General features: G+C 56.7%; 1 protein-coding gene across 1 annotated transcript; it reads left to right on the plus strand.

Moving 5' to 3' along the window:
• Positions 1 to 447: 447 nt before the first annotated feature.
• LOC119095741 (F-actin-monooxygenase MICAL2) lies at positions 448 to 26,207 on the plus strand (the record flags this gene model as incomplete). The annotated part of the gene is given in 8 exon segments (XM_037218597.1): positions 448 to 584; positions 4,095 to 4,315; positions 10,494 to 10,595; positions 14,845 to 15,052; positions 20,287 to 20,493; positions 23,702 to 23,958; positions 25,492 to 25,749; positions 26,186 to 26,207. Coding segments are annotated over 7 exon segments (1,222 nt in total), but the record flags the coding sequence as incomplete, so codon positions are not given.

Raw genomic sequence — 26,207 nt, forward strand, 5'->3', positions numbered from 1 at the left:
CACGCCATTCCCTCACGCTCCCCGTCGTCTGTAACGCTCGTTCGTAACGCCGTTCGGAAATAATTCTGGTAAACCTTCGGGAAGCCCAAATTGATCCCCACCCGAGCGCGTGTTAAAAGTGTTCACCTCTCATTGACGAAGAGCAGAGGCCGGATGCGTGTTATTCAGTTCGGCCAATAGATTTAAGTGTGCTATTGAGCGCAAGTTGCTGGTGTGCAGCGTTGCTTGGGGCAACTCCATGTGATTTAACATGTAACCATCACGGTCGCTTCCCCTATTACCAGAAATGCAAGGTATAGTGTAGTTTAAGGTTACGAGATGGCAGCACAATTCATGTGCAGGATCAGCTGTCCGTCAGCTGGCTCCGCGTTCTGTGGTACGGAGCGATCGCGACGATAGCCGCGTCGCGTGGGCTGTTTGAGTCAGGGTAGTCAGTGCGAGGTGGTCGCGCGGAGAGGGAGTATGCGGCGAGTGCGGCATTAGTTTTAGCTTCATTAGAAAAGTTGGTTTAATTATGGACATAGCGCGTGCTTTAAGTGATCTGTGCATGTTCTGGACATTCTTCGGAGCGGTTTTCTTCGCAGGTGTGTGGACGAGCGATATCGTAGATAGGGGTTTTGGAAGCAGGCCCCTGTTTACTAAATTTGAGTCGGTGTTGAGGAACCGACACCTTGTTTTTTGGCGTAAAGTTGTAAAGATAGCTTGTCAATTACCATTTGGGGGCGTTTGAGCTCGGTGCTATTGAAATAGTTGCTTAATTTGCTTGCACATTTTGCCATTTTCGTCGTTCGAAATCCCCAACGTGTCTTAGTTTCCGATCTGAACGAATTGAAGCGAGCATAAGCATAAGCGAGCATCATTGGTTTGTTTGGTTGCTCTATCCGCGCTGGGCCTCCTCATTTTGAGCAGTTCAAAGCATAGACGAAATGTCGACAAACATATACGTCCGATAGTTCATCCGACAGATAGTCCGATCATTTTGCGAAACTGCATCTGACTGTTGTCAGATGCAGTTTTGCAAAATAAATTAGGGGCATGGTAAATAAGCTAAACCAGCCCTCAAAATGCGAAGGCATGATTTCTTCCGGGATCTCACACAATTTTTTCTCAAAGTTGGGGGGGGGGGGGTAACCTCCCCTAACTGAACAGAAAGTTACACCCTCACATCGGATAAGACATGCCTGCAATTATTGTTCCAAAATGCAGAGATCATGCCGGCTTGTTATGTGCCCTCACCAGGAGCGCCACCACTACCTCACCAGGGACGTCACCACGACCTTTCTAGGGGCGTCACCACTACCTCTCGAGGCTGGAGGACCAACTCATTGTATCGGTGGGGGAAACTTAAAGGAGTGTTCCATATTTGTAGGGGTTTTGAATTGAAATAGCCGATCTGGAAGATCTGTGGGTGCAGTCCACAGCCTTGTCCTAAAGACCCCGACCCGTCTAGTTTCTGAGCTACACGCCCGCGAAGATGGACAGGCTTTTCGGGGGGGGGGACTATTTCAAGGTCACCCAGTCACCCATGACGCCATAAGAATGTCATTTACATCCTGTCAGTCTATTTGCCATGCGGCGATCAAGGCCAAGAAAAATATAATTGTCGAGTCGAGTCATATCTGACGTTCGTGAGAGCGATTTCCAGATATAGCGGCCGTTAATTGGCTTTTAACGAATGTTTTTCAGTATACAATGACGTAAGCAAACAATGACGCTATCGAGGAGCATATTTTTAAAACGGACAAATTTTGTCGTCTAGAGAAGTCTTTTCCCACGTAAAAGTATACCTGTAGTTATAAGTGAGCTTATTTCGTCATATCTGACGCCAGCTTCATTATCTTGAAATGTGGAACATTCCCATGAACTGGTTCTCAACGGACAAAACCGATAACCCAATCCTCTGGCGGATGAGCGAGATGAGACTAGCATGGCTCTAGTCCCTCCGAGACAGTTGTCAGGACAGTTTTCCCTCTTCGGTCTGATTTGGCGTAATCGGCGCTACATTCGGTGCCTGGCTCGCGCCGAGATCTGATGGTGTTGGTCCGCCCTAACCCAGACCGCTATTGCAGCCTTCGTTAAAGCACAGCATCGTTTCCGTTGGAGGGAGGGGGGGGGGGGGGGCACGCAGGGTACGCATGATGTGTCATTGGTGATACGACCAGCTAAGAATGTCACAAAAAGGGGAACGGAAAATAAAAGGTTAGGTATAATTTTTTCCTTGCATCACCATAGGGCGAATCAGAGGTGTTTTCACGAATAACAGCACCAATGTTTTATGCCTGGGATCACGCCAACTGACAACGAGGGGCGGCTGCCGCTGTGGTTTGGCGGGACTGAAGCTTCGGGACTGTCGGATCGTCGCTGCTACCAGGGGTTACATCAACCGAGGGCTGATGTTGCGTGGTCCAGAGATGCAGTTTCCTGTTCAGTTGGGGGAGGAGGGCCCCCTCCACAACCTGGGCTCCAGCCCCCCCCCCCCCCCCTACTGTGAGACGAAAGTGTGCCAGAATCTGGGGAAGAACCTGTTAGTCGATGTGTTTTGGGGGTGGGTTGCGTCACCTCTCGTTGCTCAGCCCCCCCCCCCCCACACCTCAATTTAAGAGACTATGCCCCTGACCTGCCAGTTCCTCCCGTTGGTGACGTCGAGGAGGGTGAACTCAAACCTTCGGAAACGTGGAGACTTCCCTGAGCCTGCACGCCCCCGTTAATCTCCGCTGTTTTCACCATGCATTTATGACCACCTTCAGAACTGGGGCTGTCAGGATCCATTATCAGACCCTCCTTGTACTTTTAATGCGATACATCTTTGACTTCGGCGTTCACAGTATGGCTGAACCAGTTTTGGCACAAGAATGAAACGTTTGATCGTGAGGCACTATTGCCTTAGGAATTCTTTCATGGCGAATGCCCCATTGCCGATTGAAAACTCGCGTGCATTTGTGCCGCTGCTGTGGTTCACGGCTGTCGTGTAGCGCGGAGAGGCGTGAGCACTGCTGGTCTCGATCGCACGCTCTCTCGGTACGAGGCAAGCCATCATCATCTGTACCTGCGCGTCCCTGCGTCGTACGCCATCACCATCTGTACCATTGCACTCCGGAGATCCTGGCCTCGGCCTCTTCACCCGTTTTGATTTCAGAGATCATCTCGGAAAGAGCAAACGATAGGTATCAATAGTTAGCCAAGTTATCCCAGAAAACGCGTGTAACCAATTGGCAAACTACTGAGGCAAGGCAGCTTGGGCGACCGCCTTGAGTGAGGGACAGGCCAGAACCCCATTCAGTTTATTAGCTTTGTCCGCTGGTTTGACTATGAAACCCGGACTTTGATGCTGCAGATACACGTACGACGCCGGCAGTTCCCGCAGTCTGTAGACTGCTGCCTTCACGTGCTTCACCTTGGGGTGTGGGGAAGTGGTTTGCACGCAGATAGCCGCAGGGGCGTACGAACTTCACAGTGACTGGGAGGACCGGCCGTCTTTTTGAAGTCGGTTCCTCCCATGCGTTATGATCAAGATCCTTATCTCTCACAAAGAGCGGGAGGGTCATTCCCCCCCCCCCCCTCTGCACATCCCCTGTTTCCACACCCGCGGATGGCGACCCTATTACGACGCACCTCCCCGTCCATAAAACAGTATCGTTGCTCCGCAAGATACGAGATACGACAGATTCCCGGGATTCTGTAGAGCCTATCTCCGGTGTTGATGTCTTGTAGAATCTGCGTAACTGAACACGTGCAGCATGCATGCCTAGTGCACACTAGTCGCTGTTTCTGTAAATATGCCGCTGTAGCTTTGGCGATGAATTCCACAAACGGTAGGGTGTGAAACTTCACGACCGTTCGCTGCACGTCCACCCCGAGTTTACCGACGCTTATCGGCATCGGGCCGTCGCTGATCCCTCATCGCTCTGCGGTGTCCCCGCAAACCCGTGTGTAAACAGTGCGGCGAGCGGCCGAAGCCGGAGGAGGAGCCGGCGCCGCGTCAGCTGTGTATGTGTGCGCGGCCGTATTAGGCCGTGCGAGTTCGCCTGGCTGGATGACGGTGCGCCGCGGCCGGCCGTCGCCCGCCGCGCTGACACGGCTCGGGTCCGCTCCAGGATGCGTCAGACGCGCCGGGCTCTGACCAGTCCGTGCAGTGGAAGGCGGCGCGATGCCGGACAACAACGGGCTCTCCGTCGAGTCGACGCAGGCTTCGGATCACTTCGACCAGCTGTGCGCGGCGCAGACGCTCAAGGGCATCCTAGGTCACTACAGGAAGCTGTGCGCGGCCCTCAACCTCACGCCGGCACAGTTTCCTGAGTTCTACCCGAAGTTGAAGGTAAGCATGTGTGTTTGCCCTCCGCGTGTAAGCCGGAACTGCTCGTCACAACTGGGACCAGAAGCGTAGGAATGTGCCCAAAAGTAGGCTCGCCAAACCCTTACTTCAGTGAATTCTTGCCTCCCATCGACATAGTTATAAACATAACAGCGTGTGAAACTTTCACGAAAGCGTGCGGGCCGTGGCCGGTCTTGCCTCTCCCGCTCCCATGGCCAGCATAGCAGCTGTGTGCGACGTGACGCTCTGCCTGCCGCGCCCTCTGGTCTCCCCCGGGAGCGGCGTCCGGCGCCGGGCTCATGGGTCCAACCCGACTCGTGGAGCGACCTTGTCACGTCTGTGCGGCGCACTGTTTCGACCACCTGTGTGCCGCTGCCGTCGGAGAGACCGTGCAACGTCACCACCTCCCCACGCGTGCCGGTGATGCCGCAAGTGAGCGGGGGCATCAGTGAGCGCATCCATTCGACCGGCGTCGCCCCCGACGCCTCAGCCTCCACCGCGGGGCACCTGTCGCACGGCTCGAGCAGACGGGCGACGCAAGGCCAGAGCCGGACGTGTGCCACGGCGAGGGGTCCAGCCCGCTCTGGGCCTCGGGCGCTGGCGTTCCTCGGCGCTGTTCCGTACTAGGCTTGAACTTCAGTCAGCGCCCGAGCACACCGACAAACGCGGCCCGTGAAACAGCTGGCGAAGTGCCTCCTACGCGCCTCGCAAGATTTGGTCAGGCCCGGTCGTCGCGGGTCCAAGACGGCCTCCCGTGCGTGCGGCGTGCTCCACAGACTAGCGCGATGACTATGTGCTCTGACGCCATATATGCTAGCGAGTGCTTCGATCAGGGTTGGTCACAGCGCCAGCATGGTGTTCCGTTTATGGTCGCTGAAGTGATTTTGCACTGGGCAGTGTATGGCTGCCCTCAGCCCGCGGCCTTTTTACGCTCTGACGAGTACACGGAGGCCGTAACGTGACCCTGGGTAGAGCCATGGTGGTGACGCGTGATATGTGCAGCAGTGCTCGGCTCCTGCCGGTAAGGCCGGCGCTTGCGCGGCTGCTGGGGGGCTGCAGACGAGCTGGCGCCCCATATAAGCCGTGTTTACCGGGGGCGTCTCCTAACACGTCGCCTCCCGAGATTGCAGCTCGAAGAATACGCGAGGCAAAAAGAAGAGTGCATTTGTCGAAGACACATGATTGTGTTAGAATGAGGTGACGCGTCAAAATTATAGTGCATGCATCTTTATGAGCTCGTAACGCCTATGAGTTCGCCCCCGTCATCCCCTCGGCTCGGGGCAGAGCGTCCGAGCCGGCTGTCCACGTCAGCTGACCGCGCGAGCTTGGGCCTGGCGGTCGGCCGGCTGAATCGCCCGGCTGGCGGACCGCTGGCCGCTGACGCCCACTGCCGCTGGCGCCCGCTCGTACATCCTCCATCACGGAGAAAGCCCGCTAATGGGTCCGAAGTGAGCCAAACTGTGGAGGTGGAAACGGCGTCCGTGAGGATTCTAATGACTCGCGGGGAGACCAGAAATGGGCGCAGCTGGCTGCTGGGCGGAAGGAATTGCGTGGAGCACCGATGATACTGATGCTGATCTCGTCAGAATGAGGCGGAAGTCAATGATCAGTTGCCAATGCATTTTTCAATATATACCATAACGCATCCTGAATCTATGCAACTTAACATAAGCCGTTAATATCTTGTTATGAACTGAATGGGGTCTGCCCTCCTTCCAAAAAGAGAGTTTTGTTTTCAGGAAACGAGCAGAACATTAAGCTTTCAAAAAGCAGGTTTTCAAGCGTCATGAAATACCAACGGCATTTTTTTTCTTTTGGACATTTACCCTCGGCAATGAAGCCATGGCCTAAACCATCGCCATAATTGCCAGCAGCGGTATGTTGCACTCGTTTCACTTACAGTCCGTGTGGGCACTGAAACTGTGCAGAAATATCATGCAACTGTTGTGGAAATATTATGCTGGCGTAAAGAGATGCCGGCTAACAGGAAAAAAGTGATGTGCACCAGGCTGTCGCAAATTTCTGTGTTGTTAACGCCCCAGCAGGCATTTTCCGACCAACCCAACAAGTTAAATGTATCAAATAGCATCTACATCAGAGGCGTAGTTTCAAAAAATGGGTTGGGGGTGAACAGTGAAAAATAACCCAACTTCTCACCAAAACATGCCAACAAATCGGTGTCTCGCCCGATTTGACCCACTCTCTTCTCAAGTGTGGGGGGGGGGGGGAGCTGGAGCCCAAGTTGCCCCCCCCCTCCCCCCAATTGAACAGGAAACTACGCCCCTGAACCACGTGCAATGAGTGGGTCGTGAGTAACACGCAGACGCTGTAATTGGCCCATTAACCGGATGCTTTTTTGAACCGTCCTATGCCTTTGATCGCCTCTGCCTGTAGCCAGCCAACGTCTTTGGCCTACTGCAGCGGCTCCTGAGCGCTAGCGAACAACGCCACGCTGTCCGCTCAGCCGGCGCGGCTGCCATACCGTTGTCGGCGAAGTTGGCCCGTCGACTGGTCAAGCGGGTTGGGGGACTGTTGATCGGACAAAATGGTCACCGAAGTAATGCGGCGCCGTCCGTTGTGCTGCTCCCGTATCGGTAGGGCTGGGCGTGTCCCTGCGTGGCCTGCAACTGTCGCCCCCCCAGCTCAAGTGCCACAAACCAAACTGATTTTCGAGGAGGGGAGAGACTGCTGCCGCCCTCACACGCCGTCGCCGTCTGCCTGCGCCGGAATCGCGCTGTTGCGATGCTCTTTGCGCCGGTCCGGGTTGGTCGACGCCCCGGGCTGGAGCGTCATCGCTCGCCGGCCGACCAGCTAGGGGACGGCGCGGCCCGCCCGAACCATCTGCTGTCAACGGATTTGTGCGATCCCGACGTCATGTGACGCCACATGACTGGCTGGGCGACCGCTCGCGGCGGGAAGCCGGTGAACTGAACGGACTAGACGGCCAGGTTGGCGCGACTTTGACCTGCGATGAATTAGCGGTCTCGGCGCGGTGACGTGTCACGTGATGGTGGCGCGCGCTGGGCAGTGTTTGGCCTTCTGTGGCGTCCGTGATAAGATAGCAACAGCCGGGCGTCCGAGTCCGGGCCCTTTACTGAGCATCGAGGAGGCAGTAAGCGGATGTGTAATCATCACTTGAGGGGCGGGTGCGAAGGTGCGGGGCGGGTGGACCAGCGTGATATGTGACCTCCCGTGTCCTGCCTTCTGCAGTCTGCTGACCGGCCGGGCACCACTGCAGGAGAGGGGATGGGGAAAGAGGGAGGAGGGGTGGGGACGGAGCGCGTCCGCGGCCGGTTCGCCGACCGCTCTCTCTCTCCCTCCCCACCGGTGGACGCGGCGCGGCCGGCTGGCTCATGACGACACGCTCCGGGGATGCGGCGGAGCGGGGCGAGGCGATGACCTTGGGGAACCTGTCGAAAGGAATGCCCGGGACGTGCCGCCGACCGTGCGGGGACGGCGTCGACCGCCGGCCCGGGGAGGCTGCGCTCGACGCAGCATCGACCGTGACCGTGTCACGCCGGCGGTGCCTTGTCTCGTGCGGGTGCTGACATCGTGCATCGATGGCTGTATCCTGCCATGGACGCGCGGGATCAGCATGTCACGTGACTAACGCCACTGGATCTCCCGTGTGCCCGTCCGCCTGCTTGATCCCTCCCATCTCGCTCCACTTCGTGGCACTCATGTGGCCTGCGTTTGGTCGCGGCTGGGACGGCACCGACTGGCGCTAGTCGTGTCCGCGGTCGTTAGGAGAGCTCAGCTGGCGCCGTCACCTCCCGCCGCCGTCAGCTGGTGACCCGGGCCGCTACCGGCTGACAACGGCCGCCTGGCCCCAGCCCCGGGCACCGTGCCCCGGGCGGGTCGCCAGCAGACGACGACACTGCGCGCACCTGGGGTGCCGCCGGTGACGGCTATCGGGTCACGTGGTGGACAGGCGCTGGATGGCCAGTGAGCGAACAACGGGACGCACCTGGGGTGCCTCCGGTGGCACCTAGCGTGTCACGTGGTGGACAGGCACCGGTGGTCACTCAGAGGACGGCACCTGGGGCACCTCTGGCGACACCTAGCGTGTCACGCGCTGGACAAGTACCGCTGGTCGGTGAGCGGACAGCGGGGCGCGCTGGAGGCACCCCGCGCCCAGCGTGGCGGGTATTAGGTCACGTGCTATACAAATAGCAACGGTCAGACAGCGGGAGGTGCGGCACGCGCGGGCCTCGGTCGTCCCAGCGGACTGCCGGTTATGGGGTCATGTCCTGACCGACTCCAGCGGTTGGCCGGACGGGTTCGGCTCGGGTCGTCCCAGTGAGCCTCGCGGGACCGTTACATCCCAGCCATGGAAATGCTGGCGGGTGATCTGTATGTTACGTAAAGTGCAGGTGGCGTGCCATGTGTCTTATCAAGGGGTATGGGCCCATGCGAGCTAGTGTGGAATGCACGTGTTTACAACCTAAGAGTGCGCTGATTGCCAATCTGTGCAGGGTAAGCTTCGGTCACTGACGCGTCCCGCAGGAGTCCGTCTTCAGCCTGCCCGGACATAGCTGAAGCCCACTGTCTGACTCGCCTATAAAAAACGTGCTGACGACTTAGGCATTTCAGCTCCTCAATGCTGAATATTTGGGGCGGCTTGCCGGCGTGCCGGCCGAAAACTGGTTGTGAGATGAGAGCGGTGCGGAGCGGACTTAGTCGGACCGCTGCAGCTCCGGCGGCGGCTGCCGGGGCATCCAAAGCCTCCTCCTCTCGTTAGCCCTTTGTCCCGGACGCAAGTCTGCCGCACTGCTGCTCAGTCGGCGGCAATATCCGGTGGCGGCGCACTGCCGACCGACTGCGTACGTGCGCACTCCGACCGGCCGGTCCAAGGTCGCCGACTGGCTCCGGAGTGGATGCCGGCGTTGATGCATTGACGGCCGGCTGGAGCGGAGACAACACGGGCGCGCGGCATCCGGGCGCGGCGGATGCCACGGAGAGGGGCGGCGTCTGGCAGTGGCAGCGCCGCTGGCGGCCCGGGCCTGGCTCGGGCGGGGTCATTAGCACGGGTGATGCTGCAGCCCGTGCAGTGGTGGCACGCCACATATGGCGGGCGCCTGGTGCCCAAACCGCCTCCGGCCGGGGACGGTCGGTGACACCGTGGGCACACCCGGTTCCACGGCTTAGTGGTGCAACAAAAACGCCTACCGATAGAAATGCCACGTCATAACTTCTACTCCCAATACTTGTACGCGCCATTAGTGCGCCGCGGCAAAACTTGTACTGCAAAGACTTATGCGCGACACATTTTTTGATGCTACACGACAAAACTTGTGCTTCAACACTTATATCTGTCGTTACCGCTACTGCAAAAACTTATGCAGCCACTGCTTATGCACTTCGCTACTTCTACTGCACTGCAAAGAATTGGACGCGACACTAGTGCTACGGCAAAGACTTGTGATCAAGGCTCTGCTGTAGAAGTAATAGGCGGTCAAGGCCCTGCTGTAGAAGTAATGACTGGCATGTGTTTTTGCAGTATAAGTTTAGTCGTGTAGTGCTCATGTTGTCCATGAGTTTTTGCAGTGAGAGTATTGCTGCGTATGTGTGGAGACTATAAGTCTGCTGCATAAGTAATGACGAGTGTAAGGTTTTGCAGTGTAAGTTTTGTCGTGTAGCACTCATACCGTGTTTGAGTTTTTGCAGTAGATTTTTTGCAGCAGGGCGGGCCCTTTAGCCGAAGTAGTCTGATTGAGATAGCGTGTGGGACATAACGGATCAGGGGATCATGCAGGTGACTGCGCGGCCGTGGGGGGGGGGGGGGGGGGTCAGCCATTTGCCCCTCAGATGCTGCGCATGCACCGAGTGTAGGGTTTCCGTCTTCACGAGACTCTGTTGGACGTGACGTGAGAGCTGCATTATTCGTGATGACGTGATACGGTGTGCGTTTCAAAAGGTGACCTGAGATGTGTGGCGTCAAATGGGTAAAGCTGGGAATGTTATTTCCGCACTTCCCAATATGAAGGCTGGTCACACGTGTGCACATATGCCATGGGCTCATAATATGAGCGATGGTATTAGATATAGAATATAGCAATGATATAGAATATAGCAATAGTGTATGGATGTGAACTTCGCCACAGCGATTTGAATCCCACATCAGCTTCCATAGTGTCATTAAGTCATTTCCTTTACGTGACCGATTGTTTTCTCCTTACAGGCGAATCTCCAGTCATGGAAAGCTCTGGGCCTGTTTGCCAAGTTCGACAAGCGGGCGTCTCACAAGTGTTACAACCGCGGGCAGGCGTGTGTCGACACCAAGGCAAGTGCGCAGTGTCGGGACGGCTGGTCGGGCTCTGGTGGGCGCTGGGAGTGCCGCACAACACATCCAAATGGGTTGTGATCAACGCTGCGAATGAAAGCAAGTGTAAATAAAACAAGACAGAAAGGATTCGCCTTCACCACCGAAATCCGACACTTCTCTCAGACTCTGACGAATTGAAAAGTGACACACTTTTCCTTAATAGGACAAATTAATTTCACCGCAAACAAACCAACAGAAATATGCACGCACCTTATTAACGTGATCTGATTGAGCGGTAACATAGCCTTGCCGCGACATATTGAAGTAACTGCCACCAGCTGTCATCTTCCACCCAGTGTCGCCACTTCGATACCATTAAATTTCGCCCGCCGCCGTCGTCCCGCCTCCTATCTCAGAGTCGCCACATTTATTCCGGCTGTCTGTGACCTGTCACCCGGCGCCCTCGGATCCGGCCGATTCGCGGTGACCTCGCGCGGGTCTGCCGTCACGGATTGGCTGATACAGATCGGGGGGCATTTCTATGCGGGCGGCGCGGTGCGCGTGGCAGGTCTGCCGGCCGGCCGGCCGGCTCGCTGGCGCCCTGGCCGCCTTATAAGGCCAGCCGGCGTATAAAGACGCGCGCCGCCGGCCGACCCTCGGCGCCGTGCGACGTCACGGCACGGCTCAGCTGACCCCGATGAGGCCGGCGTCGGTCATGAATGTGCCAGTCTGGTAGCTAACGCGTGCACGTGGCTGGAGCTAGCGAACGGAATCTGGCCGTTAACGGAGATGGTTTGTGACGTCACCATGGGAATAGTGACGGACGTCTTTTCGATTGGCGACGGACGCTGTCGGGAAGGCGTGTTTTCATCTAAATAATTGGTTCAGTGTTTCTCTCTAATCAATAAATGTACTCAGCTGACCATGTCGGAAATGCTAAGCATATCGACTTCTTGGAATTCAGTGGTCTTCTGTCAGTCTGCATGAAGGAGATCGTTCACAAATTTCACAGTATTGTTGAGTCACGCATGCACCTACTGCAAACTCACTCCGAAAATGGGCGGCCTTTAGTATCAGAGATGGCGTGACACTCCGTAATCGGCACGGTCGTACGCCGGTTGTGGGCAGCGCACCCCATGGTCTCATGACTTCTGAGAGGACGCGCCCCCAGCCGGCGTCTGAGGGGACTGGAAACGGCCCGCCATGCTGGTCTGGAAAAGTCTGTTGACTTAGACTCGAAATATTTGACGAATACGCTGTGTGGTTCTGTCACAACTTGCGCCGTTGTAAGATTCGGAGAGATGGGCAGCTGGCGCCGGGGCCGTTCGCCGTGGCTGGTGTAGCGGCGTCAGGTGGCCACGTCAGCTGCCAGCCACCTGGAGTGGCGCGGCACGTTTGGAGTGTAACTTGAACGCTGTCTCGGCCCTGGTGTGCCGGTTGTCTGAAGCAGAGCAATCGCGTGTCTCGTAATCGTTTGCCTACTGCATAAGTGGACGATGTATTTCCGACCGGACGCAGTGTCCCAAAATGCAATCGTCATCATCAGTGTCGTCATCACTGTATCACAGCTGTGCTCCCCTGGACTCGTAAACTATTTGTCATTCTTAGGAACAGCGGTGGTGGGTAAACACTGTTTGCCAATGCTGTGCTTCGGTCCACTCGTTTTCCATATACGTGGATTCTGCGATTATTACGCTTCAGGTGAATTCATTTAAATATTTTACCTTAAAAACGAGCGGATCTGGAGCGCATCGACGACAGGCAGCGCGTGCCTTAGCATTCGCTTACAGAATGGTTCTGCTTTGCATACAGGCCCCGCTAGCTAGTGGGATTGTACACTTTTGAATATTTGCATCATGCATTTATTTGAGGTACAGGTAAGTCAGAACGCTATTAAAGCTACACCAACGCTCGTGAAATCCGCTATCTTGGTAATCATGGGCGTGGTCGCGCAGACAGTACTCAAAACTTATCGAGGGCAACCTGAAACTTTAAAGCAGGCTGTCGCCCAACTTACAACGCGAACCACTTGACTTTATGACGTCTTCAGCCAGCTACGTATTCTAAGCACGCAAGGGTACGATGTGGTGAGAGTATATCTCAGGGAGAGGAGATCGGAAAACTTATTTGTGCACTTTGCTAATATAAAGTGACACTTGCGTCGGCACGTTAGGCGGCACTGTGTCAGCTGATTGCGCAGAAGGCACACGGTGGCATCGGCGCGCCCGCGCGGATGTTGTTTCGGGCGGGTGAGGCATTTTCACAAAAAAGGCCGCTGGCATTGTACCTTTGCCACCTCGATCTGTCTGCTTTTGGAGGTTGCTCAGTTGTTTTGGAAAAGCATGCAATCCCCTTGTACTGTCTGGATAGTTTCCTTGGTTCCGGGCTGGGCCAGCATGAATTGTGATATCGCTATTTATTTTTGTGGCTCCTGGATGTTTGTGCTGCAAACAAAAGCTGTATTGTATGTGCACTGCTACGTTAGGACACATTGACGCACCAAAAGAAGAAAGGCGTGTGTCACGTTTGCCAGTTTTTGATATGAGGCCAGTATTATTAGACAAAATACGGTCTTTGTATGCTTGCCTCCTTTTTTAGAAGGGCAGTAAGGTTAGCGAGGCAAGGTAGAAGTTGGGTGCTCTGAGAAGGTGTACAATAAGACATAACATGTATTATGTCGTATCGCATTTACTCTTGCAAAAAGTTTATGTTAACTTATCACGAAAGAAGGCAGTCGTGTCAAGCAATGCAATATAGTGAAGTCAGGGGGTGGTATTTTATGTTATAATAATGACCTCTGTTCCGAGATGCAAGTCATCGTAACTCAAGTGATAATTAACTTCGTCCTGAAAATGCTGTCGCCGTTTCCTCTATTTTGGGTCGTAGTGCATCATTCAGTTGCGTCATGCACATCAGCATTTCCCAATCGATCGCCATATGCAAGGATCGCCGCCTAGCCGAGACCCCACATGCGCTTTTCTTCCCTGGGACGAAAGACCTCCGCCTCGTCCATTGGGCGCCGAATCCGCCGCAGCCACGTGGCCGCGGTGCGTCATGTCTCGTGTTCGGGTCCCGTTAGCCTGCAGATGTTTCAGCGATAGTGATTGGTGCCGGCCCGTCTGCACCGTCCGGCTGTTGTTTCGGGTGCTGGTCTCGCCCGCGCCGCCGGTGCCGGGATTGACGCTAATCCATGCGGTCTGGGTTTCGTGACGCCCCCCCCCCCGCCCCTCTGCCCGCCGCAGGTGCTCACGATTACTGTGATGATTGGGGCTTTGAGGCGGATAGACTTCTTAGTCATGCAGCGGCCACCGTACCTGCGATTGGCCGCCGCGGCGATGCTGGCTTATTTATCGGTGCATGTAACATTTAGGCCATTAGTGACGCCACGTCTGATGGAAACCGGGCCAGGGAAACACGTACGCCAGGCACCTGTGATTAGAGGTGCCGGTTTTTGGAAGCTCTTGCCCAAAGCCTTATCCAAAGCTCAAGGATAGACTAGCAGTCCGTCCAGAAAGTGTCAAAAAATCAGGCTGCTCAAAGAATTTCTAATCCATTCACATCAAATTATAACACAGTGATGCAACCAATGATCTGAGTCACCCCTCGCTTCGCTCGTACCCTCGCCCGAATCTGGAAAGAAAGGAAGTGATCGTGGGTAGTTAATCTGCTTCTGCATTAGAGGGCCTTAATATACCAATGTGTTACACGGCATAATTATGTCGGCTGTCCAAAAAAAAGAAGATCTCTGCCCCTGTCCGTCCAATTTCCACATTGGACTTTGTTGAAATTCTAAGAAATTGGAATCCAATCAGCACCTATACTGGGGATTAATGCCGGTCCGTGGGGTCTTTTGGTGGTGATTGTCAGACTGACAGTCCGGTCTGTACCCCAGGTGCTGGTGATTGGTGCCTATCCGTGCGGTCTGTTGGTGGTGATTGTCAGACTGACAGTCCGGTCTGTACCCCAGGTGCTGGTGATTGGTGCCTGTCCGTGCGGTCTGTTGGTGGTGATTGTCAGACTGACAGTCCGGCCTGTACCCCAGGTGCTGGTGATTGGTGCCGTTCCGTGCGGTCTGTTGGTGGTGAATGTCAGACTGACGGTCCGGTCTGTACCCCAGGTGCTGGTGATTGGTGCCGGTCCGTGCGGTCTGTTGGTGGTGATTGTCAGGCTGACGGTCTGTTCTGTACTCCAGGTGCTGGTGATTGGTGCCGGTCCGTGCGGTCTGTTGGTAGTGATTGTCAGGCTGACGGTCCGGTCTGTACTCCAGGTGCTGGTGATTGGTGCCGGTCCGTGCGGTCTGCGGGCCGCCATCGAAGCCCAGCTGCTCGGCGCCCGGGTGATGGTGGTCGAGAAGCGGGACCGGCTCAGCCGCAACAACGTCCTCCACCTCTGGCCCATGGTCATCCATGACCTCAAGGCGCTCGGCGCCAAGAAGTTCTTCGGCAAGTTCTGCGCCGGTGCCATCGACCACATCAGTGAGTCGACCTTGGGGGAGGGGGAGGGGGCGGGGCCAGCGTAGGTCACGCCTGCTGAGCACTGATGGGCTTCGCGGAAGAGCCCGCAGCCTGGTCTCGCTCGTGGTGAACGCATGACGTGGCGCTGGGGTGGTGCCGGTGCATTGTCAATGCGCATGGCGCTGAATATATGCCTTACGGCTAATGCATGTTATTCGCTCTCCTCTGGCCTTGCTAGTCACTGTCGCGTTCTGGCAACAATGGACGGTTTGTTTTGCGGCTCATGATTGGCTGTTGTTCCAAGATTTGAATCTTTTCCTCTGTTGCAATGAAGTGGTCACCTGAAAGGCTCTGGCGCCTCCATTGGAAGGCGTTCTTATTGTTGTTATCAGAGACACGCACAGTCTTGATGGGGGAGGTTCCATAGTGTTCGCCGTGGTCCGGCACTAACGCCACATTGACGGCGGGGTCCCCACGGCCGCGGCAAACAGCTCAGCAATGCTGCATCTTTCACCGCCGGGGCGTTCGCGGCTAGAAGATCACTTACAATGGTCGTATGTGTGTAATCTTGATTAAATGTGGCGAAAGCTCATTAGGATTCCCCGGGCGCCAGCGCGCGCTCGATCACATGTACCTGAATTTCTACTGGCGATGCCGTCTGTCGTCGTGTTTGCGCCATACGCATGACGCGCTGGTTCGGCCGGCTGTGGGGCTGCTGGGAGCTGTGAACACTACCGCAGACGGTTTGAACCCACCCACTGCTGGCGCAGTCACGGCCACTCACTCAAGCCAACGGTTACGCAGATACGCATAGGTACTGTCTACGAACGTTAAAGCGACCGCGAAATTCTATTCGACACCCTTTCAACGCCTGTCACCGTGTGGTGCCGCACAGTCTGCCTCGATTTATCGTAGACACGCTTGGCACGGCGCAAAGGTCGGCGCAACGCCTGGCTCAGCTGCCGCGACCGTCGACAGGCGTCATGTCGGCACAGCTGACGCGCGCTGACGGGCTCAGTCACCCCGCGCGGCCCAGTACGCGCTGCAGCGGCCCGCTGTGTCCAAGGAGCCGCCGTCTAGTGGTTGCCTCACTCGTGGCCCACTCGGCACCCGGCGCCGTTTGCATACGTTGGGAGCGGAGCAGAAGCTGTGATCGATCGGCGAATGACGCACTGCTGCTGATAGCGAGGTGCTGCGTCAGCGACTGTTTACACGCGGCTGGCCCCTTCGTCTGAGATGGCGCCCCCAGTTTTGGTACTTTTGGACTCTTACGTGTCACGATCATCGCCAGTTGATGTAGGTTCTGAATTGATCGGAGAGATGGAGAGATTTGAGGATACGACATGCCAACTCGGCACAGGACCTATGAAGGATACAACATTGTCTTCCGGACATCGGATGTGCCTCATGTTTTAAGTCAACAGGATACAGCAGTGCACGGTACTCACGCATTGACCCAAGGTGACATATACGATGTTTAAGCCGTAATCGACGTAGCATGCCTTGACACAGACGTGCCGGCAGTGTTATCACCTGTTATGTTAGCCTTTATGGCCTGAGACCAGACTTACCCAGCCTCGCCGTGACAAAGCGCGTTCGTGGCGGCTTGAAATCAAAGCCGATGTGCATTTCGAGCCCGTGCACGTGATGAAGTGTGAGTACGTGACCTCCGTGTGTTGCGTGCCGCGTCGAGTGCCAACCGAGCATTGGGCCTGGTGTTCAATAACTCCGACCCGGCTTTCACCGTATGCCTGGCTCGGCGGCGTGGTGGCCAGGCAAAATCCGTGGGTTTGTGATGTTGCAACAGGTGGTTCTTGGGAGATAGCGGCTTGTCGCGACGTGGGATACCATCGTGTATGTGTCATGTTAAGAGCTTCATTTCGTTGGCTGCTACTCTGGGTAAACATTTTTTGAGCTGCTGATACCACCGTAGTTTTTTATGCGACGGGAATGCACGGGGACTCACGGGTCTTTAAAGCGATCGTGCTGTTATCTCCGTCGCATGTTTATTCGAATGTACGCCACGCAGATACGGCTATCTGTGTTGTGTTGCATCAGAGATACGCCTCTGCCGAGGAGGGCTGGCGTCTCGAGCTGTGCTGTCCGCCCGGCGGGGGCGGCTTCAGCAAATACAGAGATAGCTGGTGACTCAGCCGCATCCGGGAGCCGGCGTGGGTCCGCCGGCATCACCGGAGGCGGCTCGGCGGGCCGGCGAGCAACCGGCGCCGCTTGAGTCAGCCGCCGCCGCGGCCACCCTCCCCCCGGCCGCCGCGAGACAGCCGTCCCGCAGTCGGCTGCCGGCGCCGGCCACCCGGTCAGGCTCGGCCGGTGGGGACAGGGTCGATGCTGAGACTCGCGGTTTCCGCAGCCTAAGTGGGTGCGGCAGATTTGGTACCGGAATTTGATTTTCACTGATGGACGCATTGTGTGATCCTTGTTTTCATTGCGTGCGAGTCGATCACGGCATGCTGTGCGTCGCGTCAATCAATGCCCATCGGCTGCTCCTCTGGTCATCGCGTCACCGTCGGTCTCTGACGGTGACCTCTGTTGACCTCTCGTCTCTAGTCGGGCGCAGTGCATGCGCACAGTGCAGGCGCTCCTCCGGCCCCCGACTGAGACGCAACCAGCGTGTGATTGTTGGCGTCTCGGCCGCCGGCCACCAGCTGTGGGGGGAGGGGAGGGGGCGGGGCGCCCTTGGCACGTGGACACGCTGCGCCCACGGCCGAGTTAAGCGGCAACGGGCCGCCACCGGCCGCCAGGTGTTTCCGGACTGTCCCGACGCCGGCGACCCGTCCACGTCCGCCGGCTGGTGCCGAGATGGCGAGGTCGTCCTGGCGGTCTGCTGCTGCAGGTCACGGTCAGACGCTGATGGATAGCGCTGAGGCTCGGTCTTTCACAAGCCGAGGCGCGCTGGGGAGCGTCGGACGCGAGCCCGGTCTGAACGCGGCCCGCCGACTGGCGTCCTCGTGGCCTAATGCTCGTGGCCTATGGCCTAATGGCCTAATGGCCTAATGGCCCAATGCTGGCGTCAGGACGGATAGCCTCCGTTTGGGCGCACCACCGACCGTGTTTCGGTTTCCCGGTTAACGTGAGCATGGCGGATTGCGGCGGCTGCGACAGTTGTGTTTGCCGTAACATGATCGCCGCGGTTCGGGTGTCGGTAGCGTGTCCTGCGCCTCCCCCACCCCCTCGCTCCATCTCTCCTCGCTGGCGCCTCGCTGGGTCGGGAGACGGGGCGATCTGTGTGCCGCCGATCGTATTGAGAGACGTCGCCAACGCCCGCTTATCAGCGGTGACGAGCGCCCCCTCTGACCTGGCCAGTCCGGGCTGCAGGAGCCGGGCTGGGCGCGATGGACGGCATGTATACAGCAGCGCAGCTGGTTGGCACAGGTACCTCGAGCGGCGCGAAGGGTCGCGTATGTACTCTGCGTTGTTCTTGAGCGTCTGTGAGGTGCTGCTGTCCGCGGCCAGGGCGCGTAAACGGGCCACGGTGTCAGTGGGTCGCTAGATCGGAGGTGACGCTGCCCCGACGGTCACCAGACAACTGCTAATGCACACACCTGTCGGACTCCCGTAAAGGAGGCGCTGGGCTGTCGCCAGCGCTCGACCGGCTGCACCTGGCACGGTCCGCCCACGTCGCTGGAGGGGCCGGCCTCCGGGGGTGGCGGCGAGGCTCTGTAGAGGGGGACGGCGCGAAGAGCGCGGCACGGGTCAGAGGCAGGCTCTGACGAAGTCACTGCATCGCATGCAATGGTCTCTGCTGCTGGGAGATCTGTGCCAACGAACGCGCTGCCTCACTGCCAGCCTGTCGTTCGTCTGAAGCGCATCTGATACCGATGTACGAATGCATGGAGCACGCTCCGCCTGGAGTGTAAAGTGATGTTCTCACTTGAGAACAATCTTCACTTGATCTTCTCTTATCTTATAAGAACCCATGGCGGTCTAACTGGAACACAACCGCCCGACAAGCGTGCCTATCTGTTCATCACCACTCCCGTGCAACATTTCCACCACACGAGGCTTACACGATGTAGCAAAATGGAAAACCAGTTTCTGTCTCGAACACGGCAGTCGTCCGCACCTGATGATGCAGCAGACCCAAGCCCGTTGCTCCGGCCCCTCCGGCTGTTGTGCCTCACCTTGGCATCCAAACGGGCCTGACGTATCCCTTCTAACCCTGCCCGTGTGGACGGTGCGCTTTTAGCTCCGTGTGTTTTGATACGGCCCGATATACCCCGGGGTCACGGTGAGCGCTCTGTCAGAAGCCCCTCCACCCTCCCCCTCCCTGCCCATAAATCAGCGAAGTTTCCGGAAAGCCGGCTGCGCCTCGGCGCGGTGGGAGTGCTCGTCAGCACATCAACAGGGGTCACGAAAGGCCGCGCCCGAGCATCAGCGCGGTGGCTGTGGGAGAAGAGCGACAGGCGGGACCGGAACGCCGGAGGCGGCCGTCTGTACCGGCCGTTCTCAGCTCGTCGGGCCGCGTCCGCGCCACGCGCACAGATGCAACAGTGCCTGGTGCAGTGAACAAGCACGGCCGGGGGAGACGATGCCCGTTCGCAGTGTTGTCTTTGGGGGACCATCGCCGCCTCCTTGGCTGTGGCGGCAGAATGGCGAATCATTGGGTCACAATGGGATACATTTGCATGGCCTCCTGTTGTTTGAGCAAATCGGCTCCAGGGGCCAGTTGCACCAGCTTTGCATGAACGCCCAGCGTTATCCTTGATCTGGCAACTGCCTTTACGGATGACATGAGAAAAAGTTAACTATCAATGCCATGGCCAGCTAGCTTAAGCACCCACACACCTCCGAGCATGAGACGTGGGTCGGGTGGTCCCGTCGCGTGCCGGGTCGAGCCGGGCCAGGGCTTGTCCAACAGGACATTTAGGCGCGAGGTGTCCTGCCGTACGAACCGTCGACGCAAAAACATGCCCCCCCCCCCCCCCCGCTCACAGTTCAGCCTAGACAGCGCGCCTCGCCCACCCGGCCGAAAGCTTTGTAATGCCCAGAATGAGTCATCGCCATACTGTTGATCGGCGACGGCCTCCGTCCTGTTGTTGCAGATTGTTGACATTGAATTATTGCGAAAGAAAACGGGATATTGTGACGCTTATGCAACGCTTGTCTGATGCACTGGAACATGTTGCCGGCCCCATTTCCAAGGCGAAGCGAACATGCGAGGGACGCAGACTTGCCCTTGCCCTTCTCAGAGATGGCTGAAGGTGACGCACGTAACACCGCGTGCCGCCGACCGGCAGGTATCCGCCAGCTGCAGTGTATCCTGCTGAAGGTGGCGCTGCTGCTGGGCGTGGAGCTGCACGAGAACGTCGGCTTCGAGCAGCTGGTGGAGCCGTCCGACGAGCGGACCGGCTGGCGCGCCCGGCTCAGCCCGCCTGACCACCCGGCCGCCCGCTTCCAGTTCGACGTCCTGATCGGTGCCGACGGCAAGCGGAATACGTTCCCCTGTGAGTGGTTCGCGCCGGCTGAAGCTGCGTGGGGCTCCCCTGTGGGCGGTTCGCACCGGCTGAAGTTGCGTGGGGCTCTCCTGTGAGTGGTGCGCACCGACTGCGAACTGCGTGGGGCTCCCCTGTGAGTGGTGCGCGCCGGCTGAAGCTGCGTGGGGCTCCCTTGTGAGTGGTGCGCACCGGCTGAAGCTGCGTGGGGCTCCCCTGTGAGTGGTGCGCGCCGGCTGAAGCTGCGTGGGGCTCCCCTGTGAGTGGTGCGCACCGGCTGAAGCTGCGTGGGGCTCCCCTGTGGGTGGTGCGCGCCGGCTGAAGCTGCGTGGGGCTCCCCTGTGAGTGGTGCGTGCCGGCGGAAGCTGCGTGGGGCTCTCCTGTGAGTGGTGCCGGCTGCTGAAGCTGCGATGGCCCCGATGCCGACGCGCCCTTAAAAACCAAATCACCACCGAAGCTGCGTGGGGCTCCCCTGTGAGTGGTTCGCGCCGGCTGAAGCTGCGTGGGGCTCCCATGCGGGGGTGGCCGTCGGCTGGGGCTGTGTCGGAGCCGGTGCGGCTGGTACGGGTCGTACGGGTGCACCCCAGCTGGCGGTGGAAGGCAAGCGGGGTAACACTCTGGGTCCCAGGGCCGGGCTCTGAGGCTCGCGCTACAAGGTTGTCATCTGTCGTGTCGCAGTCAGGGCGGTGCCCGATCACGATTTGTGGCGGGTGCTCACGCCCGGTCGCTGGCGGGTTTCAGAGAATGACGACAATAGTTTCCGGTTTTTTTACTGTTTAGTTTTCGTGCATCGTCGCGAAAAGGACCGCACGACAGTGTTCATGAGCGACAGGACTGATCGGGCACGTCTATGAATGCAACCAAGTTCTACGTGAGAGCTCGGCGAGTGCTGAGGAATCCATTCTCCGTCGTGGAAGTCGTCCAGGGGGCGAAATGCAAAGCACTTCGCTGTGGGAGTCATGTGGGAAAAAAGCAGCTGACTTTGGTGGGAGTTTACCGGGACACACGTCGCCTCCAGACGAGAGCCTTGTCGGACGTTTTAATACGCCTTCCGGTGATGGCTCGTGTTGAGAAATTGAGCCTATTCCCGTGTGAGTCGGGCGGGGGGAACGTGCGGTTGCCCGCGCTCGTGGGACCCAGTGGATAAATGCGGTGCCGCGGAAGTTTCAGTCACGTTCCGCATAGTAACTATCTGTAAGTCGAATTGGTCCCGAATTGTTACCTTGATAAGCAATGTGGCAGTCTGTAGTAGCTAACCCGATCGAGGAGGACAGTCGTAAGCATTCTCCACGTCACCCAATCTGTCACATTCACTTGAGATGTGGCTTTGTGTGCTGGAGATTAGCACCTTTACAAAGGCGCGCTGGAAAGGTCACCATGTTTCAATGCGGCGAACTCGGGCATGAGTCGGGATGGAAACCGTCGAGCAGGCCATGGCTGTTGTGAAAATAGCTTTGGTAGAGCATGAGACCAGAGCATTTTTGAATGACGCTATGTCGTTCATGTGGAAGTAGAGCTTGCTGCAAATACCTTGGAGTTGTTTTAAAGGTTATCACATATGTGAATGGCAGCTTATGGCAAATACCTTCGAGTCGTCAAAAATGTCACTTTCGCCGAGTGGGGTTGGTGGTGTCCGCAGCTGTAACTGAGTTGTATTGGGGTCGTAAATGGATTAAAGAAGTTGGCTTGTCCGTCCCGATTGTGATGAGGTGATGTGACGTATCGTTGCCCGATGTCGGTGCAGATTTGGATGGTATTGAAAATTATTGTTAGTCGCAAGTTTTCAGCTCAGGTTTTTTAATAGGCCTCAAAGGTGAGATTATCCCTTGAAGTACAGAGACAGTTTTAGGCCATATTTGCCATGCAGGTGTTGGGTATTGGGTGTGAACACCTGCGCGACTGCTGTCAACATGGTGTCATGATTATCGACTGGTTTCTTAGTGTGCGTGTTCGCGTCGCGTGGCGGCCACGTGTCAGATGTGCAGCCACAGATACGGTAGGCACTGTCATGCTTTACCACGAGTTGTTTCCCTTACCTCGATAAGCTCAGTTTCCAAGATGTTTTTTATGGCGACTGAAAACATCGGCAAGTAATGTGCCAGCGGCATGTAGAGCAAGCTCCAACGGCTTTCAGAAACACCAGGACCCTGAGTTAAGTGGAGATGAACTTAAGAAGGCTCGAAAACGAAAACGGCATTGTGAAGCTCATCCATCGTTTACGTTAGGCGTGTTTTGCCACTGTCACCCCTGTACGTGTCTGTTTATCGCTCCGTGATCTGTCCTCAATGCACCTTGTTAAGCGGGCCGTAAAGACTGGCAGCAAGCCCTGTTGTCAGCAGTAGCCGCTCCCCATATCGTAACATCGGCATCCTGTGTCCGTCATTCCTCGCAGTACTCTCTTTGTTTGTATTATTCGTGTCGTTTTTGCTCATCGCGCGGCAGGCTTATTAATAGCCAGCATAACGGGTGGCTGTGCCGGCTTGTACAATTCAGTGCAGTGATGTAGCTGGTGAAGCCTGCTGCCGACGTAACGTGATGTAACGTAATATGGACCGCGGGGAATGAATTCCACATCTGTTGGAAAGCTTCCAGACCTCTGCTGGTCTCAGCAACATAACAGCGACGTGCTCGTATACACGGCACTGAGGAATGTTCAGTGGGCAACAGGCATATTTCAAACATAGTTTTGATCGTGGTGCAGATAGAACAATAAAGCTGAATGCATTGGTCAGCGTCTATATCCAACTACCAATCCGTGCGCGTGTGGTCGGACGCGAGACTGCCGGATGGATATTTATCCATCCTCTGCTCCTCTGCATTCAGTGAGCTCGCTTGCACAATCGTTTGTTCTACCAGCACCTCGCGTGACCTGTGTTACCTCCTTATTTAGTCCTTCTTGGTGCCACACCGTACTCGCCCAGCGTGCGTTCTTCGCGAAATGAACGCCGGCTTGCTCCTATGTGTCGTCGGTTGTGTATGCTGTCATGCGTAGCTGTGGCACCCACAGTCAAGCCATGTTTTTGCTCGCGATGTCTCATAGGTTCGTTCGTCGTTTGCGCCACTTTTTCCAGTCGCTCGAGTCGCTATCATTAAGCCGACCGTCCAGACGCAAGGCCAGCCGACATCACTAAGAAATGATCTAGACCCTGCTCTCCAGTGCGTCCGCACGATCACCAGCTGCCGCGCTACGCTGTTGGTTATCTCGTGTCTCCGTCCTCAGGCTTCCGACGCAAAGAGTTCCGCGGGAAGCTCGCCATCGCCATCACGGCCAACTTCGTGAACCGGCACACCGAGGCCGAGGCGAGCGTGGACGAGATCTCCGGCGTCGCCTTCATCTTCAACCAGAAGTTCTTCAAGGAGCTGAGCGCCTCCACCGGGATCGACCTGGAGAACATCGTTTACTACAAGGACGAGACGCACTACTTCGTCATGACCGCGAAGAAGCAGAGCCTGCTGGCCAAGGGTGTCATTCTGGAGGTGTGTACTGTACTGACTGGTGGTAGTACGGGGGGGGGGGGGGGGGCATTACGACATTTCTGCGCTCGATACTCATGGTCTGAAGGCTACTAGGCAGCCAGATGTCCATAAACGCGCGCCCGGGTGGCCGGCTTGATACCCTTTGCTCGGGTGGGGGGTCAGTTTGACCCCCCTTAAATCCTGGAACTAAAAGAGCTAGCGACACCAAATTTACAGAGCGTGTTATCCTGTACGTGAGCTCACTTAGGTCATGTTTCACGTTCCTAGGTCATGACCTTCGGGTCAAATAAGGTCAAACAAGGTGAAATTCCACGCTGGTCTCCAAAGTGCCCCCACAACCTAGATAACCGTTTCTAAGCAAAAGGTCACTTGCTCATTTAAGGTCAGTGACCTTGTTTGACCTTTTGAAGATCATTATGACCAAAATCATACAAGATCGTTCCGAGTTTTGCATTTGAATAAGCGACAAAGATTATGCTAGGCAGTATGTTCCTAAAAACAAAATGTTGACCTGGGTCATTTTGGATCAATGACCTATTTTGACCTCTAAGAAGTCCATGGAAGATGTATAATGCGGTTCATGCTATCAATGCATTCGAAATGAGCACCAGAAACTATCCCATACAGCAAGCCCCAGGGTAATAAAACAGGTTGTTTTTGACCCTGGTCTGACCTTCATACCTGACGTTAGGTCAATGTGCTGTGCTCATTCAACTGTTGTATTGCTTAAGAAAGTATCTCAGAAATGTATGGCCTCGTCTAACATTCCGTTGTTGCATTAGATTGAACGATTCCCCAGAAATTGACTTCGCTGAAACCATGGCCTCACTTTGGCCTGCCATAGGTCAGCGACTTTACAAGGTAAACGATTCGTCATTAAATTGTCTAGAACTATGCAAAAATCTGGCGCGTCTGCGCCGCACCATTCAGAAGCCATCCTGGAAAAACCTTCGGGCGGGTCAGTTTGATCCCCACTCCACCCGAGCGCGTGTTAATGCGGGTAGGTGTGTTTTTCAGAGCTGTTTGTTTGTGGTATCTGTATCACCCAATAGCGATAGCCCCGCGGGGTGTCAGCGGGAGGCGACATGGTGACGAACTTCTTTGCTCGACATCGCTATTGTTGATACAGCTAGGTAGGCAGCCGCTCATTAATGCGAGCTTGTGTTGACACTGGAAGTGCACTGTGTTTGTTTGTGGTCTCGTTACCGTTGGGTTCCTGCGGCGGCACGTGATGTCAGCGTCTGGTGACCTGATGACGTTATCTGAGCTGTCGACCGGGGCAACGGCACACTGCGCCGACACCTCGGCTCCCAGCGTTGGGCATCGCGGTCGCGGTGCGGCTCGAGCCGTCGCGGCTCGACCGTTCCAACGCGTCCGAGTGTTATCGCACGCAGCGCATCAGCGTGGCTGGGCGTGCAGGACGTGAGGCCGGCTACCCGACACCAGCGTGCACGCTCGGCCAGCCCCGCGCGCCCGTACCGGCCGCCGAGCGCCCTCCCCGCACTGACCGGCCGTGGCCGCCGGCGCCGCCAGGACCACGTGGACACCAGCCGGCTGCTGGCGCAGGACAACATCGACCGGGCGCGTCTGATGGCGTACGCGCGCGGGGCGGCCGACTTCTCGACGGACGGCCAGCTGCCGCAGCTGGTGTTCGCGCTCAACCACTACGGCCTCGAGGACGTGGCCATGTTCGACTTCACCTGCATGTACGCCGCCCGCCACGCCAGCACGGTGACGGTGCGGCACGGCCACAGCCTGCTGCTGCAGCTGGTCGGCGACAGTCTGCTCGAGGTGGGTACGGTTCGGCCTGCGGGGGAAGGGGGGGGGGGGGGGTTTGATCGATGCGGGGTCAGTGTGTGCCATTGCATTAGAGATGTGTTGAAGAACACAATCCAGTCGGAGGTGTGTGTAAAGAAGGATGCCATTAGAGACCACAGACTGTGAAGTGTGGTGCGGATTACACAGTGTTAACTCCTCTGTTCGCTGGAAGAGGCCCGGGCCAGCAAGGTAGCCTCGCTCGCTGGCTGTTACCATGTGGGTGGCGAAGTATTTTAGTCATGCACGTGGTTTCAACTGTTGGCCCCAATTCAGATGCGCTGCAAATGACGCCACTTGTATCCGCCGCCTTGTACATTGTATCTGGTATGTAAATCTGCGACGCCCTCGTCCGTGTCATGCGTGAGCGTCCCCGCAGCGTGCACAGCCTCCACGCCGGCTCTTTTTGCAGCCGTTCTGGCCGACGGGCAGCG

Source organism: Pollicipes pollicipes, unplaced genomic scaffold, assembly GCF_011947565.3.
Source record: "Pollicipes pollicipes isolate AB1234 unplaced genomic scaffold, Ppol_2.1 Scaffold_1770;HRSCAF=2070_pilon_pilon_pilon, whole genome shotgun sequence".
Taxonomy (NCBI): domain Eukaryota; kingdom Metazoa; phylum Arthropoda; class Thecostraca; order Pollicipedomorpha; family Pollicipedidae; genus Pollicipes; species Pollicipes pollicipes.